At 40.6% G+C, this 18190-nt stretch overlaps 1 protein-coding gene across 1 annotated transcript in view; it reads right to left on the bottom strand.

Annotated features, from left to right (window-relative positions):
- Positions 1-18190, bottom strand: part of grid1b (glutamate receptor, ionotropic, delta 1b) — a 457252-nt gene that overhangs the window by 31511 nt on the left and 407551 nt on the right. The window contains exons 8-12 of the mRNA XM_008437664.2: positions 10026-10127; positions 8617-8739; positions 7615-7689; positions 7110-7461; positions 5585-5723 (exon numbers count right to left, since the gene is read on the bottom strand). Of these exons, the coding sequence (XP_008435886.1) occupies positions 5585-5723; positions 7110-7461; positions 7615-7689; positions 8617-8739; positions 10026-10127 (791 nt within the window). The remainder of the gene's footprint in view (positions 1-5584; positions 5724-7109; positions 7462-7614; positions 7690-8616; positions 8740-10025; positions 10128-18190) is intronic.

The following is an 18190-nucleotide window of genomic DNA, read 5'->3' as shown; positions in this document are numbered from 1 at the left end:
TTTTTATGAAACAAACTACTAAACCTTTCTAAATGTAAGTACAAAATCACATTGTTGGGTCAACGCATTCGAGTTTGTTTTTCCAGTGGAAGATCTCTGGTCAGTCTGTCATGTGTAGGACAAACATTTAKAGCTCTACRAACTGGAAACTTTGGAAAAAATTAGAATCTCTGTTCTGATTAATGGACTGATTACTGAAGCATGTTTGCTCTCTGTTCTATCGCAGCCATCATCTTTTCCTGCCTTACTTCACAAAACAGCGGCGCCGACCCCGCGCTGCGGTCAGAGACAGAATGCTTTCGATGCGGCACAAATCCTAATTAGTTTGGYTTCTGGAACATTCAATTACCATCCAACTGAGCACATTGAGTCAGCGAGGTTCAGCCAGTGCACTGCGATGATGAAGGTCGTCAAACTCCATTCATTTGTACATTCAGCTAGTTTTCATCAAGGCAGCCGCAGCGAACCTRAAGTTTTACCTTGCAAACGACGTTTTAGGTTCGCGGGTGAAAAAGATTTCATAACGAAGCGGTAGTTGTGGCGCCGCTTTCTAATTTCGCCCGTTCTGGTAACGGCGCGCATTGTTTTTGTTTTAAATGACCGTGAAGAGAGAGAAACTGAGAACTGAACAAAACTATGTTGTTGTTTTTTTTTGTAACAGTTCCATTTCAGCTTGAGAAAAACCTCTCAATGCATTTCATGCTTCAAGATGTARCAGAGTCTCGTTGGCAGAAGTGCAAAACCTCTAACTGTGGTAGCCGATGAATACGAGTGCATCCGCTCCCTTTTTTATTTTTTAATGTATCCAATAACAACATTAAGGCTAAAATAAATAGTCAATGCTGCAAATATTTGCTCTCTTTATTTGCTAACTAAAGCCTTTAAAACTTCAAAAGTATTGTGATTGCTCTTTCAAATATAAAAAAAACACCTGCCTCTTTTTTTCCCTTTTTCTTCTTTTGGTTAAAAAAAAGAAAAATAAAATCTGTGAAACCAGAAACTGTTCCAGCTCTGCTTTGCAAAAGACAAGTGTTCCTTCAAGACAAAGTGAATTTAAGATTAAAAAAAATAAAATAAACTTTTGTAGTTTCCAACATCATAAAAAGGCTCAGCAGCCCTCCTGCTCCTCTCCCTCCCGCTCCTCTCACTCCTCCTCAATTTTCCGCCTCCCGCAGCTCCCTCCAAGTTTCTGAGATTCAACGCAGCGGGTTTCATTTGTGTGAGCCGTCTTTAAAAGAACAGGCTCACATGTTGTTCAGAACCTTTGTCTCCTCTCTGATATCCAGCTTTATAATGAACGCCAACAGAAGTTTTCACACTATGAAACTATGAATCTTCAGAACATCGAATCAATACAGAAAAAAAAAAAAAACTTAAACTACCAGAGATTTAGGATTTTGATTCCTTTGTTTGAAGTTCCTTCATTTTATTTCTTAAATCTCTCAAACAAATCACAGACCACTCAGTTTCTTTTGTTGGTATATTTTGCATACATAATGTAATTTATAAAACATGACCGTAAAAGAAAAATAAGCTATGTAATTTACAAAAAGACAGCAGGATGCAGCTTTTACCCAGAGAGGAGGAAATGGCTCATATTTCTAGCGGTAGATTGATCCACATTTCAATCATCCACATAAGCATTCAGAAAACTGCTGTCAGTAATAAGACAAGTCTTGTTTTCTGAACCTCAACCAAAGAAAAACACCAGAAAGAACAGTAAAAATCCCCTGCTCTTGGTCTGCAAAAAAAATAACATTATTTTCCGTTTCAGCACAAATTCTGGAGAAATAATTTCTGAAAAGTCGTTGGAATAGCTACTAAATTTACCACACAAGCCATGTGACTCAATTCAGTAAACACAGAGCCCTCAGACAGGGAAACTTCAGGTATTAGAGGACCAAGTMCTACCATCCACCTGCGAAGGTGGCCAGATCAGAGAGGATWTAGAGCAGCTTCCTGCATCCCAAAGGGTTATAACAACAAGACATTCAGCACCAATTTATACACACAGTTAAATGCTCCTTAGAAAAATCCCACTCAACCACACACTCCTGCGACAAGCTTCTGGCACCATTCTTACTGGATATTTGACCAATTTTCTAGATATAAGTGGTAAAGTTAGTTTAAACTAGTTGGTTTCCTGCCATGGATCTGGCTTTTAAAACCAGTTCACAAACTTTCAACAGGGCTGAAGTCTGATTTTGGGTGGGCCCATTTTGAAGCTTAGTCTCATTTGGGTTTATCGTGTCCAAAAGCAGTTTGGATGTACGTCGTTTGGGGTTTAACTCGTTCAAAACACAAAACTTTGTTCACGTTCCAAACCATCTTRCTGTGGATTTGAACTGAAGTTGAAGAATTTTGAGGCAGTGAGTTTTCATTACAATGAAACGCCTGATATTCACAGAGGTTACAGACATAAAGCTAAAATCTGTGAGTACTTGATATCCCCTTAAGAATCCCTATAACTGTCAATTTTAATAGTTCAAAACCAAATAGATATGAACAGACACAGTGGAAACCGGCCTAGTAAAGGCACTCCAGGGTCAGGCTGCTCTGCAAACATCTGCCACTAGCGTGTAAAGTAGCATTTATGTTCCAGAAAAAAATCTGGGTGAATACTAAACCGCAAAAAGCTTCTCAACACAACTGTGCAAGTGGTAGTAAAACCGACCGACTACATGATRRTGCCACCAGCATCCTAACAGTGGTAACTGTTAGCAGTTCCTCTTTGACTCTTCTTCTCTTGCTTGACCCGTCCGATCATCAAACGTTTGCCCAGAATTCGGTTGACTGCTCCATGTGGGCAGCTGGAGCTTTCAGAATAACTTGAAGATGCCGGTTTTCAAGCTCTTGCGTCATTTCTTGGTTGGCACTCTCTCAGGTTATTGTGGTATGAAAATGTATCCACTGTGGACAGTGACGCTGGTGATCCAGCAGTTTCTATTCATGGCTGAGTTGAGCTCTATCGTTTCCGGGGTTGGTCTTCTTTGGGGGCGACTGTGGCTCTGTGGGTAGAGAAGTCGTCTTGCGATCAGAAGGTTGTAGGCGTATCGGTGTATAAATGTGTGAGCTTTAGTGAGTGCGGATGGTTAGTCAATGGTTGTGCATGGTTAGTGCTTTGATTAGTCAAAATGACTGGAAAAGTGCTATATAAGTTCAGTCCATTTGTCCTCTGAAATATTCTGCTATTATACTAGATACAGGTGTACATTTAGACCAAAATGGTGAAAAATATGAATAACCTGTTCATATGAAATATGAATAACCTGTTCATATTTTCAGCCAGATCTGAAAACATTRCCATGTTTTCAGATCTGGCTGAAAACATGGTAATGGCCCCTTAAGGTGTTTACAACAGTTTTTATCAATCCGTACAAATCTACTAGAAAGATTTTCAGGTTTGGACCATGCAATTATTTCAAACATCGGTCAATCTAATGAGAGCCGMATAAGAAATTCTTCTCGTCTTGTATAAATAAACTCTCATTTGAACATTCGATAACCAGAAGGTAACATGCTCTGATCTTTGTAGGGTCAAAATTCTGTTCAGTAACACATAAATTAGGGCGAATGCATATATTCAACTCTATAATTCCAAACATCTTTGCAGTTGTATGTTGTATCATGGCTCAAATTAAAAGACCAAATTCATATGATGAGCAGACTGAAACCTCAGATAACTCTAGCTAASAAAATATGTTTCTGCCAATTTGCTTCCCACACAGACCAGCAGGTTCGCTTTATTAAAACATTTATTCTACTAAACTCATTTTGATTCATTTAGGAGTTAATGAGCTGTAAGAGCAGGATATCTTCACATTGTTTTGCACATCAGGAAGTTATTTCTGAAATATTCTGCATCTTCGTGACTTTTTTTGCTTTGTGTTGAACTGCATGACAAAACCGAGATTAAAGGACCCCAAATTAGCAGCTCAGAACTTTTCCTTACAGTCTCTACAATATCTGCAAATTGAAAATCCTCAAAAAACTGAATTATTAAAAACCTGTGATGTGGCTTYCAACGCTGTACCTAACCTAAAGTCCCAACCCAGAAAAAAAAGATACTAACAGCACCAACTGAATTCAAATCTCATTCACAATGGAATTAATCTAATTATGTCAGACAAGATATTGTAGTAATAATTTCCAAATCGCTCTTCAATGGGATACTTTCATAAAATTATTTCAAGCTCCTTCTCAAGGTTCTGCTTCGTCTCCAGACAARCTAATCACGTCACCCGAATCTTTCCCAAAAATAATCGTTTTTAATATTTTCTTATGAGAATCTTCACACCAGCTCAATAACTTCAGTGTTTTCTGACATTTAATAAGGCTGCTATTTACCCTCAAATTTACAGTTTTGATGGGGCAGAAATGTCAGGCTCTGCTAATGATGTTCCAAATGTCGTTACGAGCTGGAGACGGAGGCACAGAACCCGACATGCCGTTGTTCTGCAAATGATGGGGTTTCCTTCAGAGGCTGACAAGATRCAGACATATTTTGAAAAATGTGTCTGCTGTACGTGAAACGAAGGTGTGACATTTTGCTCTTTCTGTAAAGTTTATAACCAATAAAAACATAACTTCGCCCATAATTGTTTTTTTAATGCATGCATTACATAACATGCAACTTAAACACATTGTCAGCAGGAGCTGAAATGTTTCCTGAAGTCATCACATGTGRACTGCAAAGACASAAAATCAAAATAATCTCACCATCGCTCAGAATATTCAGTCTATGTAAAGACATGTAATAAGATTAGCTCATTTGTAGAACTGTTTATGCTTCACTTCCACTTTTTCGACCTCTAACCGCACCAAGCTACTGCATCTTCACTTGTCACGTTAACTCAATTTTCTTTCTGGTAGACGTATCATCTCTTCATCAGTTATGCATTCCTAGATTCTATGTTGTGTAGCCTAATTAAAACATGTCTGAATCGGGGTGCTGTAGTGGTGCAGGGGTTAAGCGCAGCCCACATGTGGAGGCCTTAGTCCTCAACGCGGCTGTCGCAGGTTCGATTCCCGCCCAGGTGAYCTTTGCTGCATGTCTTCCCTCTCTCGCATTACCTTACTTTCCTGTCACTGCACTTTCAAATAAAAGCCAAAAAAAAAAAAACCTTAAAAAACTTTTTWAAAAAATTWAATAAAATATGCCTCAAAAATAAAGTGCTAGCAAGCAAATATCAGAGAAGAAGACAATTAAAAGCGATGAGTGAAAGTAAGAGGATTCTGGAGGAATTCCAGTGAGCAGCTTAAGCTAGACAGCTGTGACCTCTGAAMCCTCAGACATCAGCATCAACACTCYATTCACTGTAACCAACCAATGTTCAATACCAGAAATCTGCTCTTGTGAATATGTAAGACTTTAAAACTATTAAGATAAAATCTGCAGATTGAAGATGAAAAATTCCTGCAAAGATTAAGATGTTTTTTTTTGCATCTACATCTAAATAATTCATCTGTTTGCAGGAGTAGCAGACAGAAGCGAGCAGCACGAGATGCGGTTCACCTCAGGGTGAGCCGCTCAGAAAACAGACAACAGAAAAGCGCACGTTTGTTGTTGGTGCGCGCATGTTACCGTATGGCGTGGTCCATGCGTGACACGGTGAGGTACGCCGCCAAGTTGGCCGTGTACGACGAACACACGATGAGTGTGAAGAGCCACCAGCTGCCCATGACGATCCGCAGTGCCACCGAGCCGACCATGCCGTCACCTCCTGCGAAGAGACGCGTGGCAGACGGGGGTGGGGGGTCAGCGGTCAAAATCTGAACATGGGTACTTGTGAGAGGTTTCAGGGCGAAGACTCGCTGAGCATCAAGTGGAAGGTGACACATGTGTTTGGGGGAAACGAGGCGCCAGGTACCGGGCCGGCCACCTATCAGTGACCGCAAAGGTCGAACAGAGAGAGGTGCTTTATCACTGCAAGCACAGAGCCGGAGTCTAATCACAGCCGTTGGTTCAAAAGGTTTCCCAGGCAACCTGCCAGACCATAATAGATGCATCTGGGAGCCTCTGCTGTGAGGTTCTATGCGTGTGTCTGTGTGAGTGTATGAGAGAGCGTGTGTGCAGTTTGTCTCTGGGCTGATATTTCTACCTCTACACTTCAGCTTAGAAATGTGAAGCTGGGACTTGGGGTGGATGAAAAAGACAAAAAACAATTCAAAATCTATTTTGAGAATGTGACAAGAATGCTGAATTCTAAAAGACAGACTCCTTCTAAAATAGTCTGTAAAGTTATTTTGCTGTTTCCATACGAAGCAACAATTCACACCCAATAAAACGTCAAATGTGAAAGAGAAATTCAAAGGGAAATCTCGGGAAAGTGAAAAGTGCAAAACACAATTCRGCTCCCCAAACTTCAGAAAGTTTTTAGTACAATATAATACCTTATTTGAAAAGGAAGCAAAATGGAACACAAACATGCTGGTGAGAGAGTTAATGCCAATCACATGCATGTCCTGTAGTCATGTGACAAATGACCACCATTCTGGTCAGAATTCATTGGACTAACATATTGGCTTCTTAAAGCTAAAGCTTCCAGACGTCCACAAGTCTTTTGGGTCTGATTCTAGGAAGGTGTGATTAAAAATAGGACATCTGTATCTTTAGACTTATGATTGCAGCTGCAAGGAAAGACATCACAAAGAACTGAAAAGAGAGACTGAATGTAAAACAATGGATAGAAACACAGAAAGAGATTTACAACACGGAGTCACTGACATTTACTCCAGATTTTTGAAGCATGGTCAAATCTGTGACGCACTGAAGCTTTTAATGCCTTACGCTGTGTATAGAATATCAGTGCTAAAGTTAGCTACATTTCCATGTGCAAAAGCTGTGTTCTTGTGTCTCCACGTAAAAATATGTTGTAAATGCCTTATGGATATCTGCCATTGCTGTTCCACTGTTTCATTCTGTCTTTATTGTTTATTCGAATGGGAACAAGTGTCAAGTATAAACAAATACCGAACACTAGCTGTAGCTAGCTCGCAACATGTGGCCAGATGGGCTTTTAAGAACATAAAACATCACAGCAAGTTAGTTTGAAAGTTTAAAACAAGTAGCTCTGTCCTTTAACTAACAGTGGGAACTTCATGCTCACCTTGCTGAACAAATGCTCCATAAACAATCCAGATGGCGCTGTGCAGCGTGCCCGAACCCACTCCGTTGGACAGATGGCCCGGTGGTGCATTCTGGGAGGAGGAGGCGGAGGAGGAGCGCAGAGCCTGCAACCTGTTGAGCAGGAAGATGAGCACTCCCACCACCGGGATGGCGGCCGCGATGCAGGCCCACACGGCCAGGTCGAACGGCGCGAACAGGGAGAAGATGTTGATCTTCTCTTCGGGTTTTCGCAGCAGGATGCCGACGCTGTAGTCAAGGTAGCGCTTGCTGAAGTCGACCACGTTCTCCCTCTCCGGCGTGATGGTAATGGCCGACACGGCGAGGTCGGCTCTCTGCAGGAAGAGAGAAGACAACGGGATAAAGATGGACGTCGAACAACTATGTCGGCTTTCAAAACAAGGTRACTTAACGATGGGAGCCATGTCAGGTGAATTTAATCTGTGCACTTCCACATTGTGTGTGTTTAATTCAGAGTTTAGTTTTACCTTGTTGATGAGATCCCCAATCATCCCATTCCAGGAGCCGTTGGGAAGCTGAGAGCCGTATTTGCTGTCTGCGACCTGAGTAAAATGGTAAAAAAATGTTTTGATATATATATTTTTTTCAGTAAAACCCTTAGTCAAATAACTTAGAAAGAGTTGAGCAGAAAGGAAGGAAGAGACTAACCAACCAACTAATGAACCATCAATCAAGCCAAACAACCAAACAATGAGACAATTTTATACGGCTGGAAATACAAATATTTCCCAATCATTATCCACACCTGAAAGAAACTAAAGAGACTTTTCTGGACTGCTCCGGAACCCCGTGATACATATAAACACTTATTTATTTTTATATAATGGTTTCCCATATTTGTGTACAAACACTTTTGAAAATCAGTGCTTTTGAACCCGGCTTCACATTCACCTTTTGTCACTTTGCGTATTGCGTACACAAATACTGCAGGGAGTTGTTGTTTACCGCTTTGTCCAGCTGTCTTTTTCTTGACCTAGTCGGCATTAAAGTGGCGAGCTTGAAAACTCGGGAGGAAATTGTAACACCAATTTAGTCTTAATGCAAAATGCGGTCTTCAAAAAAAAAAAAAAACATTTTGCTTTCATATTTCCCTGGAGGTCCTTTCACTCTGACTTCACTTAAATTATTTTTCGCATAAAGGAAAAGGAAATATCCCCCTCCTTACGTTTTAACTAAAACCTGAGAAGATTTATGAATTTTTCCATCTCTTCTCAACTTGTTTGAACTTGTCGTTCTCTTTTTATTTCCTGAAATTACTTTGTAATACAAAATATTAATGGCTGGCTTTAGGGAAAAGCCATTTTTTCCTCCCTTCCCTGCCTTTACCAATCCAGTTAAATAGTCTCACTAATGCAAGTTCTGCATTTGCACATTTTAAATGTGTGAAAAAGCTAAAAGTCGCTGCAAGTCTGCCTCATAAAACATTAAACTTAAGCAGAAAAACAGCTGGGTGTGAAGCTCAGTCTGACCTGGTAGATCTCATATTTAAAGCCCAGGATCTTCGCGAGGGCGTCCAGGACGTCGATGGAGAATCCTTTATATCTCTTGGGCTGCCCGAGGATGTTCTCTGCCACCATGACGAAAGGATCCTCCTGCAGGAAGCGAGTCGGAGAAAGGAGGGGGTGTTAGTGAGGATAAAAGTCGCAGCGTGAGGGAGGCTTCGGCTTCACAGTAAGAGTAGGAGTTAAAGGAACTTCTGTCAGGCTGAAGGGAAAACGCGACGGCTACTGTAAGGTCGGGGTGTCTGAGGCGGTGCCACCGTGGCAGTTGGCGTTAGTGTTTCTGCTCGGCAGCACCGACACCTGGAGGTGCTGCAGCAGCAGGCACTGAACTGCGGGGAGGAGGCATTAGTCCTGCTTGGTTAGACATGCGACTCGTTGCAGCTTAGGCAGAAGAAGGCGAAAGTGGGGACCTGGAGCGGCGGCCTGCTGTTGTTGTGGGATCACGGACGTAAAACCTCTCGGTTGTGCGTACCCCTTAAACTAATGGCACTGAACGAGGCGTCACTGAAGCCGAAGTACGGGATCGACGCCTCGACAAACAACGTGTTGGGAGTTGAAAGTCTGTCTGGTCCAAAAACTTTCCAAATAACAAAAATTGCCTGCAAAAGTTAGAATTCCTCATGAGCTATGGGAACTCCGATCACGTTGATCAGTTAAAAGTAATATGTATGGTGAGTTTTTAAACAAATGTATAAGAAAAACATAGATATTTCTAAAAAGTAACAATGTAGCTTTAAGGCATTTTCACGTGTTATTCCAATGGGTTCTTCAGTTCTAACCGAGTGACACRCAGTCATGCTCTCAAAGACCCTAAAGACAGATTTGTTCAAGAAGGTAAGGAATCTAATCTACAAGAGCATGGCTCCTTAATTTAACTGAATAAATGACAAAAGTTCTGGAATATCCTATATATGTCTCCATACAGGAGCAAAGTAGATATTTTTTGTCATAATCTATAGCCTCTTGTCAAACAAACACCGTTTTACTTATGTGTTGATATGAGCACAAACGCCTCATATCAACCAACAAGCATGGTGGTGATTTAAGGCTTGTTGTCCTAATACAGAACCTGGTAACATTTCATTTAATTTATTTAATTAAACAACGTAATATGCCACTGAAAAAGATCAAGATCTTATTATGATGGTGACCAAGTCAACACCACAACGTGTCAAGCACATACAAGAGATGAACAATAAAATAAAGCCACAGGTCAATAATTTGGTATGCCAGAGGTTTACAGTGAGACAGAAAACCACCGGTGAGAGTTACTGCTGCTACTTGTGGACAAGTGTTCTAATATTTGTGTTCCTATTTTTCCAAACTAAAAGCTAATATAAGGTGAAGTCAACACCACACACACAGACGTCACTTACCAACAGAGTGACCACTTTAACCGTCAGCCCTTGCATCCCGTTCTCTATGCGACTCTCCTTCAGGCTGCCGTTCAGCCCGTGAACTGAGTCCCATGTCGCCAGCTGCAGAGAGGACGGAGGGAAAACAGCTCGTAAACAAAAAGCATGCAGTTCTCAGGCATTGGCGACATCCTGCTAGGTCTAATCATGTCATTTGTTTAAGTGTCAGAGGTCCTCGGAGTTAAGAGATCACACCGTGCAACCATCAATTACAGAACACAGCGCGCAGGCTGCAATTTGACCATTTATTCACTTATCTCATTGGCTTTCATGTGGCACAGAGCTCTGCTGAGAGTCAGAGACAAAACGCGGAAAATAAGGCCAAAAAAACATCAAGAGACATCCGTGCAACGTGCCAACAACCCACTCTGCTGTTCTCCCATCAAACACAGTCATGCACAAAGCAAACCTGACCTAGTTAGGTCTTATATATATCCACTGCCCTGTTCAACCACCTAATCAGGGAAAGGAACACAGTATTAGGCTTTATTGAGTCCAGTCTGTATGTGGGGGAAAAAAATAATGTGTTTCTTCCTGCAAATATAAAAGAAAAAAACTATCTTTTTCATCTTTGGCAAATTGTGCTGTGAGTTTTCTCTGAAAGTCTCTACTACAAACTAAACCTACAGGGTAAAAAAAAACAACAAAAACATTATAAATGCAGAAAAATTATAAAAAAATTACCACCAATACCCTGACTGCCAAGAATTCCAATCAGCCATAAACGGTGCTGCTAATGTTTATCACAAGTTTTCAATTTCCTGCCATATGGCAGGTTGAGCGCAGTCTTTGCTAGTTCACTACAAAAAACTACGCCATGCAAGAGCTGGAGGCTAGCTTACCAAGACCAACAACTAAATCAAAACAGTTTATGTCTGAAACACCACAGTTGACCTCACTTCATATCTGCCCAACAAAAGACTATAAAACAATAAAAACAGCTTCATGCCACACAGTCCATAAATCTTGGTGCTAATAGCTTTGCTGTGTTTTTATAGAACTAGCTTAAAACTAGCATCACAAGTTTAGCTGGAACGTTGTTTGTGGCTACTGGTATAAAACCAGCTGCTCAGTATTAGTCAGTAAGAAAGGTAAAGGAAACAAAGCTAGTTTGTCTTCTTAAAAATAATAATAGCAACAATAATCTACAAACAAATACATCAGCCTGCTGCTGTACATCATGGACACCACCTGAGCCATGCTAACGCTCCTGCCTGTTTTTAACCAGATCCTCTCCGTTAAGAGTCGACGAGTTCACACTACACAACAGAACTGTGGACGCCTTTGTTTGTGCCAGTACTTATGTGTCATTCTGATAAAAAAAAGACCATCTCAATAACCATGGAAACATACAAAAACAGCTGCTTTATTTCTTTTTTTTTCCCTGTGTGAGGAATCAGAGGGTTTGTTTCTAAATTAAACGTTCCACAGGGAGCTCTCACACGGGTTTATTGATTTGCCGGGACTCACACTGATGCATGTCTCTGTCTCCTCACCGTTTATCCCCACTGCATCCATTTAGGGTTTATGCGTGTTCAGAGTTCTGTTGTCTTTTTTTGTTGTTGTTGTTCCAAGAAATAAAACACCTGGTTAAATACAAGGCTTTAAAAAAAATACATATATATATATATATATATATATATATATGGTGCAGGTTTAATAAATCAGTTCAGCCAAAGAAACTCCAAATACCATCAATATCATTTAGGAGAAAACAAACATTTATGAAATTATTTTAATTCACACAAACTACAACCTTTGATAACATGTTTACTGAGTACAAAAAAAAGAAAAAAAAACTAAATTAAACACAATTTAGTAACCTAAGGTAGTACAGCTAGTTAGTAGGTTTAGAGACAACTACAACACCAATAATGGGGTTACGTCTAGCGATGGGGGTTAGATATTTGATTCCCTTACGAAATGACACCATTGTATTTACTCGGATTTTTTTCATTATCTGATATTAATTTTTTTGTCATCTGAAACATGAACCATAATGAAGAGAGGGGAAAAACAGAGGGAAGAGGTAATATGTATTTACAGCCCTGCATTTAACAACAGACAAATGCTTTAAACTTACAGGACAAGCCCTTTTCTCCCCTGCTTGTTTTCCACGAAGAGGCACGGCCTCGTGAAGGTGGAGGAAATCAGAGCAGACCTTTCAGGGATGCTGAGATAACAGAGAAGCGGCAAGAGTGATGGACACCATCAGAGGGAGAACTGGAGGGAAGAAACGAGGAGCGCCTCCTTATTATACTAAGAGCTATTCTCAGCTCTGCTGTCCTCCACATGATCTCCATCCATCCCTCTTCTTCTTGTGCGCGAGAAAGCGGGGGGTGTTCCTCATTAACACGGATAATTCATCTTCTCCGATTAAAGTTGCGATTCCACTCCACGTCTTCCCCTCCATCCAATCTAAACCCTAAAACCATTACGGCCGCCGTCGAAGTCAGAAGCGGATATAGTACCATCAACCAAAAGTGAAGTTATTATGAGAGACGCCAGTGGGACGTCTGTTGTCAGGACGACGGAGATGCAGGCTTCATAAATTTGTGATCTGCCCGCAGGAGCAGATTAGAAGTGAATTACAATTTAAGGAACTTTACAATCTGACTCATGTTTGACGCTTTTTGCAATGTCACCTCCATAAAACACTCAAATTAAAAAATGCTCCTAAATGGTGCAATGTAAAATTTAGTGTCTTCTTCTATCTTTATTATTTACAAAAATTGTGCATGCAGAAGTTCCAATATCTTGTAAAGCCCACGGATTTCGGAGCGCTTGATTTATTTGTGCTAAGGTTTTTTGTGTAAAACTGCTTCCTTTCATGCTTTGAAACATGAAGTGAGCCATCTGAAACTAACTTTGTGCTTTCTCTCTCTGTTGTTATTTTTTGTGTTATTACACAATCTACTTGCAATGTGGACAGACGGTACCTCTATACTAAGTTCTTCACCAGACTAAGAAAATGTTTTTATTATTGTAAACAGTACTTATCTATTTATCACCTGCTGTTATTCCCACAAAACTTGTCCTCCCTGAAGACACGACCACAAAACCCCTTTTTGTACCCAATTAAACTACCTGGTCAGTAACTCAAAAATCCCAAATCAGTGTTATTTCGGTGACGAAGAGGCTCAAACACCGACGTGTCAGTCAGGGCCGCGCAGTAGAACGAAACTGCGATTTATGACTCTTATAATAAAAATGTCTTGTTCTGTGCGGACTCATCAGCTGCAAATTTTATGTTGTCCTGGTTTAGGGTTAGGAGGAAAATAAAACATTCCTGTCTGCAACCATCAACAGATCGCGGCTGTGAGTTCGCTCTCTGGACTTTATCCCTCAGGACGTCTGGATGCGAACACACTTGATGACACGGCTACTCTCTCTCCCTCTTCATTGTCCAACGCGCCTCGCTTTATTTACAGAGCCAGTCAGGGGGTCAGTTGAGGTTAAGAGCTTAAATGGACTCTTTGAAGCTAAAAGAGGGCATCACCGAATGGAGCACTCAGACCCAAACCTGTCCACTTTTTGGGCTCCTATAGGTCTGAACAAACATGATTAATGTAGCACTTTGCTGCTGAACAGGTTTTGGTATTATTTTTGTCAGCTCAGCCCAGTATGTGTAAATCTTTTCTTAATACATTTCCCAACGCCTGCTGAACGAAGCGAAAGTGAATCAAAGAAAATCAGCATGGGAGCTAAAAGAATACGTATAAAATTGAAATCTGGTCTCCTGCAGCAACATGATTTGCCACAAGTTCAGGAAAACAGAATGCTGGAAACAAGCCAAAGTAATAAAGGTAAACGACAAACATGAACACAAATTCATTTCAAACATTTTAAATTAAAGCTATGAATTATTTTTAGTGGATGTGGCAGTTGAAACATTTAGAGATTTTATGTCGTAAGGATTAAAACTTTTACATTAAACGTCATTTGCCAGCTAGCCAGCAAGTCTGATAAAAAAAAATGTAACTTTAAAGACTTTTTAGCTGAAGGCATACTTTTAATACAACTGTCATATTACTGGTGTTAATCCACGTCTTAATCGTGTCTCGGGGCTAGAGAGGAAAGGCCATAGACTCTTGCTCAATTGTCCAAAATCCTGTTTTCAAAAGGAAATTAATTTACCATTTAATTCTTAAAATTCAGCTGTCGTAGTCTGGGGGAAGTGAAGTGTGGCGAGGCAGACAAGCCAAACCCTTTCAGGTCCAGTGTGAAGTTTAAGAAGCCATGTCATTTATCTGCTGCTGTCGGTCCACCGTGTTTTATCAATTCAAAAACCCGTACAGCTGCCTACGGGGAAATTTTAGATGCACTTCCCTCGGCTAACAAGTTTATATAGTGATGCTGATTTCCTGTCCTGCAGGACTTCACACCTGCCTACACATCCAAAAGAACCAACAGCTCCTTTAATGACCATGGCATCACTATGCTGCACTGGCCAGCAGACTCCCAGAGAGAATCGATAGGGTTTAGTCAGGAGGGAGGGGATAACAGACACCAGAGCCAACAATGCAGATGAGCTGAAGGCTGGCATTAAAGCAACCTGGGCGTTTTTAACACCTCCGCTGAACCGCGGGCTGATCTCCTCCAGGCTGCTGCAGCGATGCTATAATCCATGTAAAACCAACCAACTGGGGAGAACATGGGCGATACATCACAACAGGCACAGATTCAAACAATAATGTCTGAATTTCATAATCTCTGAATGAACTCTGAATCCTTACGATTTAAATTTTTGATTCGAATCGGACATTTTATCGATAATCTTCTAGCTTGCTGAGATGAACCGACGCGCTTCAGTGTCGACGCGTGRAGCTTCGACGGCGTCCCTTTAAAAAATATTCACGATAAAAACCTGAAAACGTCAAAAGATCTTTAAAAGAATAACTCTGTTTACGGAGAGTAGACTAGAGGGTTTTCATCCGCTTTTCAGCAACGGGCTTAAAATTTAACGACAATCAGATTCCTGTCGGCTGAAGCCTCCTCATAAAGCAGCGAATCTGAAAGCCCGTCCCGCTTCCTCGCCCGCTCCTTCTCGTCATGGCGCACCGTTCTCCCCTGAAGAGGTCAAACACGAGGATAAATCTCCGCCTCGCTCATGCATTATTCCCGATTCCCCACTTTTCACTCAAATGTCAGGCCTTTCCTCTCCCCTCCTGTCATCCAAACGGACGGCCTGGTTGTATTTCTGTAACTCGCTCTCCCATGGACAGCAGAGGGAAATGCCAGCAATTGGCACCGTTTCTCTCCCCCCCCTCCCCTCCCCCGCCTCGAGTCCTCCCCCGCCTTTTCTTTTTTACTTCCACACTTTCACCTCCTCTTCATCCTTCCCTTTGATTGGTGATTTAAAATGACTTTTTAGAGGGTGTGAGTTACAGCTCAGAGCCCTCGTGACTCGGCTGTCGCTGCAGTAGATTTGTCCCAGAGATCACCTGTCAGTCCGACAGCGTGGGCTGCGTCTGTAATGCTTCTTCTGGCAGAGCGAGGCTTCCCGTGTGCAGAAGCCATTTCTTTTGTGCTTTGTGCTGCACTAAACACTTATTTACCTGGCAATAACTTACAGAGCGACTTGAACTGACTGAGTTAAAGCGGTGAGGCTTTTGCACCGACTTTTAATTATGTTGCGGAGAAGAACGATTGCAGGGAGACGCAGCTGTTAGCGAGAATGTTTTTAATGGAATCATGATGCCACCAGTGCAGAGCTTACACTAGAAGCAGCATTGACAGCAGGCGAGTTTGAGTCTATGTGAACGTACGGTAAATACTTTTGATAAAGAAGAGCAACAAAGATGTCAGTTATTTTGAAGAGAGCAGTGGACACAATATAAGAAATAGTAAAACATAATTAACTATGTGTCAAAGTAAAATAGCTTCTATGTGTTGGTTTAAAACCAAACATGACACTAGCTGCATTTCTATTGACCATATATACATTTTGTTTAATGGAGAAACGGCAATTTGTAAATAAGAACAAACAACAACAACAACAAAAAAAAACTCCTGGTCTAAAAATTTTAAAAACCTTTTTGCGGTAGGACGAGGTGGTTTTTCGGCTGTTTTGAAATCAGTGTACTTAGCAAGACTGCAATGTGAACACTTTTTCCGCACAAGTCATGTGATCAACAACCGGACGTTGCTATTGGCAGAAAAGACGAAGAAGAAGACGACAGGAAGTGGCAGGCAGCATGTTTCTTTTATGACTTATTGCCTGAACAAACCTATTCATGTGTGATTTTAATTGTGTTTCTTATATATATATATATATATATATATATATATATAATGGAAACATTACAATTGGGAAATTGTAGGTGTTTTATTTGGTATATCGATATACTTTTACACACACCCGCAATGCAAACGCAGCTACTGATAAGCGATAGTATTTACCATGTTGTAATTCAGAACTTTCCTCTCTGCTGTCCTCGTTTCTTTGAACACAACAATGTCCGATGAAAGAGCTATTTGATGTTTCTAATGCTCACCGAGCTTCACACTGTGAGAGACAATGACTTCACTGTTGTGTGTGTTTTCATAAGTTATTTTTCCACTTCCTTTTATCTTCAACTTAACATCGACCGGTGGGGGTGAGGGTGTTAGAGCAGCGCTAGCATAGCAGGAACACTTGTTTTAATTGGACTTTTACAGGGAGAAATTTTTGAAAATGCTGAACAACTAACCAGCATAATTTAAAATTATGATATACAGCATTTGAAAAATAAAGAGAAAGAAATAGGGAAACGAGTTCAAATTAACTGAGCTGCCATTTTATTTTATTTTTCCCAAGTATCTGATCAATATTACCTTAAAGTGGTGTGAGTTATTTTGATCTGGGCAGAAATAAAGAACAACCATATTAGTGTTCAAAACCAATTCTGACTGATACAGCTGAGGTTTTTGTTTTCTTCTCTCCAAGAAGTGTCTGTTAACAGACACACAGGGAGCTCACTTTATCCCTGCTCATGCTTAGGAAGAGTTACTATACATCGGCAGCTTGTTGACGGTAACGCAGCTGGTATCGTTCTTATTTCAGTAACCAGAGTCAAAAAGCCAACAAGAAAGCAGATTAAAAGAAAAACAAAAAAACAGGAGAGACTGGGATTCTCAAACCAGTTTGCTTTACTGGACATACCTGCTGCTGCATACAAAAACACAAATCTGCTTTAATCCCTTTCAAACATTCACTACCAGAAGTGTTGAATTGAATTTATTTCTTTAATATGCCCAACAGAAACACACTGGTGAGAAGACGATGCACTGTGTTTAAGCAAACACGTTAATTTTCCAATTCCTGTCCAGAAGAAGGCAGAAGGTTTCTGTCAACATCATAAAAGCAAATAATAACGTCATGAAATAACTGAATTAATTGGTTGGTTATTGGTAGACTGAGCTTAAAGGTGGATCTGATTCTCTGATGGTTAACTGGTGGCACATTGCTGATTTTCACATGGATTATAAAAATATAATTTAGCAACCAAAAAGTTATTCTGTCAGATAAAAAAGTGAAACTATTCAGAACTTTCGATTCCGCTCAAATGTTTTTGCACAAACTTTACCGTTGATTTCAACTCAACTAAAAACCACCATCCCGGTTAGTAGGATAGAGTATCCTGGACATCCACATGATTCTTTACAAAACAAGGGAGAAAACATTTGATAAAAAATTTCATTTTCATTTATGTGCTACACATCTTCCGCCTCTATGCTTCAGTGGTCTCTAAGGTTTCTCCTCTGGTTTTATCTGGGAGAAGTCCAAAGAGGTTCCAAAGACAGACTTTCAGGTATAATCTTTGCATGAATAACTGCAGCTGCCTCAAGGCTTCCCCACCGTGAACCATGAAAGATTTCCAGAAGCAATCCTTACTTAAAATGCCCAAAATAACATGCACAAGTCATGCTTTGCATCAGTTCTCTGTGGCTCCGTAAGGCCATCCTGAAAAATATCAAAAATATCGACACCAATGTTCACGGTTATCGAAATCTAATAGTTTGCAGTTCAATAATTAGCTATTTAATTTCCTAAAATTCTACAGCGTTGAAAACTAAATTTGACTGAGCTACCTGGGTGTAAATTAGCACGCTCTGGAAAGTAGAAACATTCTTTGAAGTATATT

The sequence above is a fragment of the Poecilia reticulata genome, linkage group LG19, assembly GCF_000633615.1.
Source record: "Poecilia reticulata strain Guanapo linkage group LG19, Guppy_female_1.0+MT, whole genome shotgun sequence".
In the NCBI taxonomy this organism is placed as follows: domain Eukaryota; kingdom Metazoa; phylum Chordata; class Actinopteri; order Cyprinodontiformes; family Poeciliidae; genus Poecilia; species Poecilia reticulata.
The sequence above is the reverse complement of the archived record's forward strand: the minus strand, read 5'-3'. Positions and strand labels throughout refer to the sequence as shown.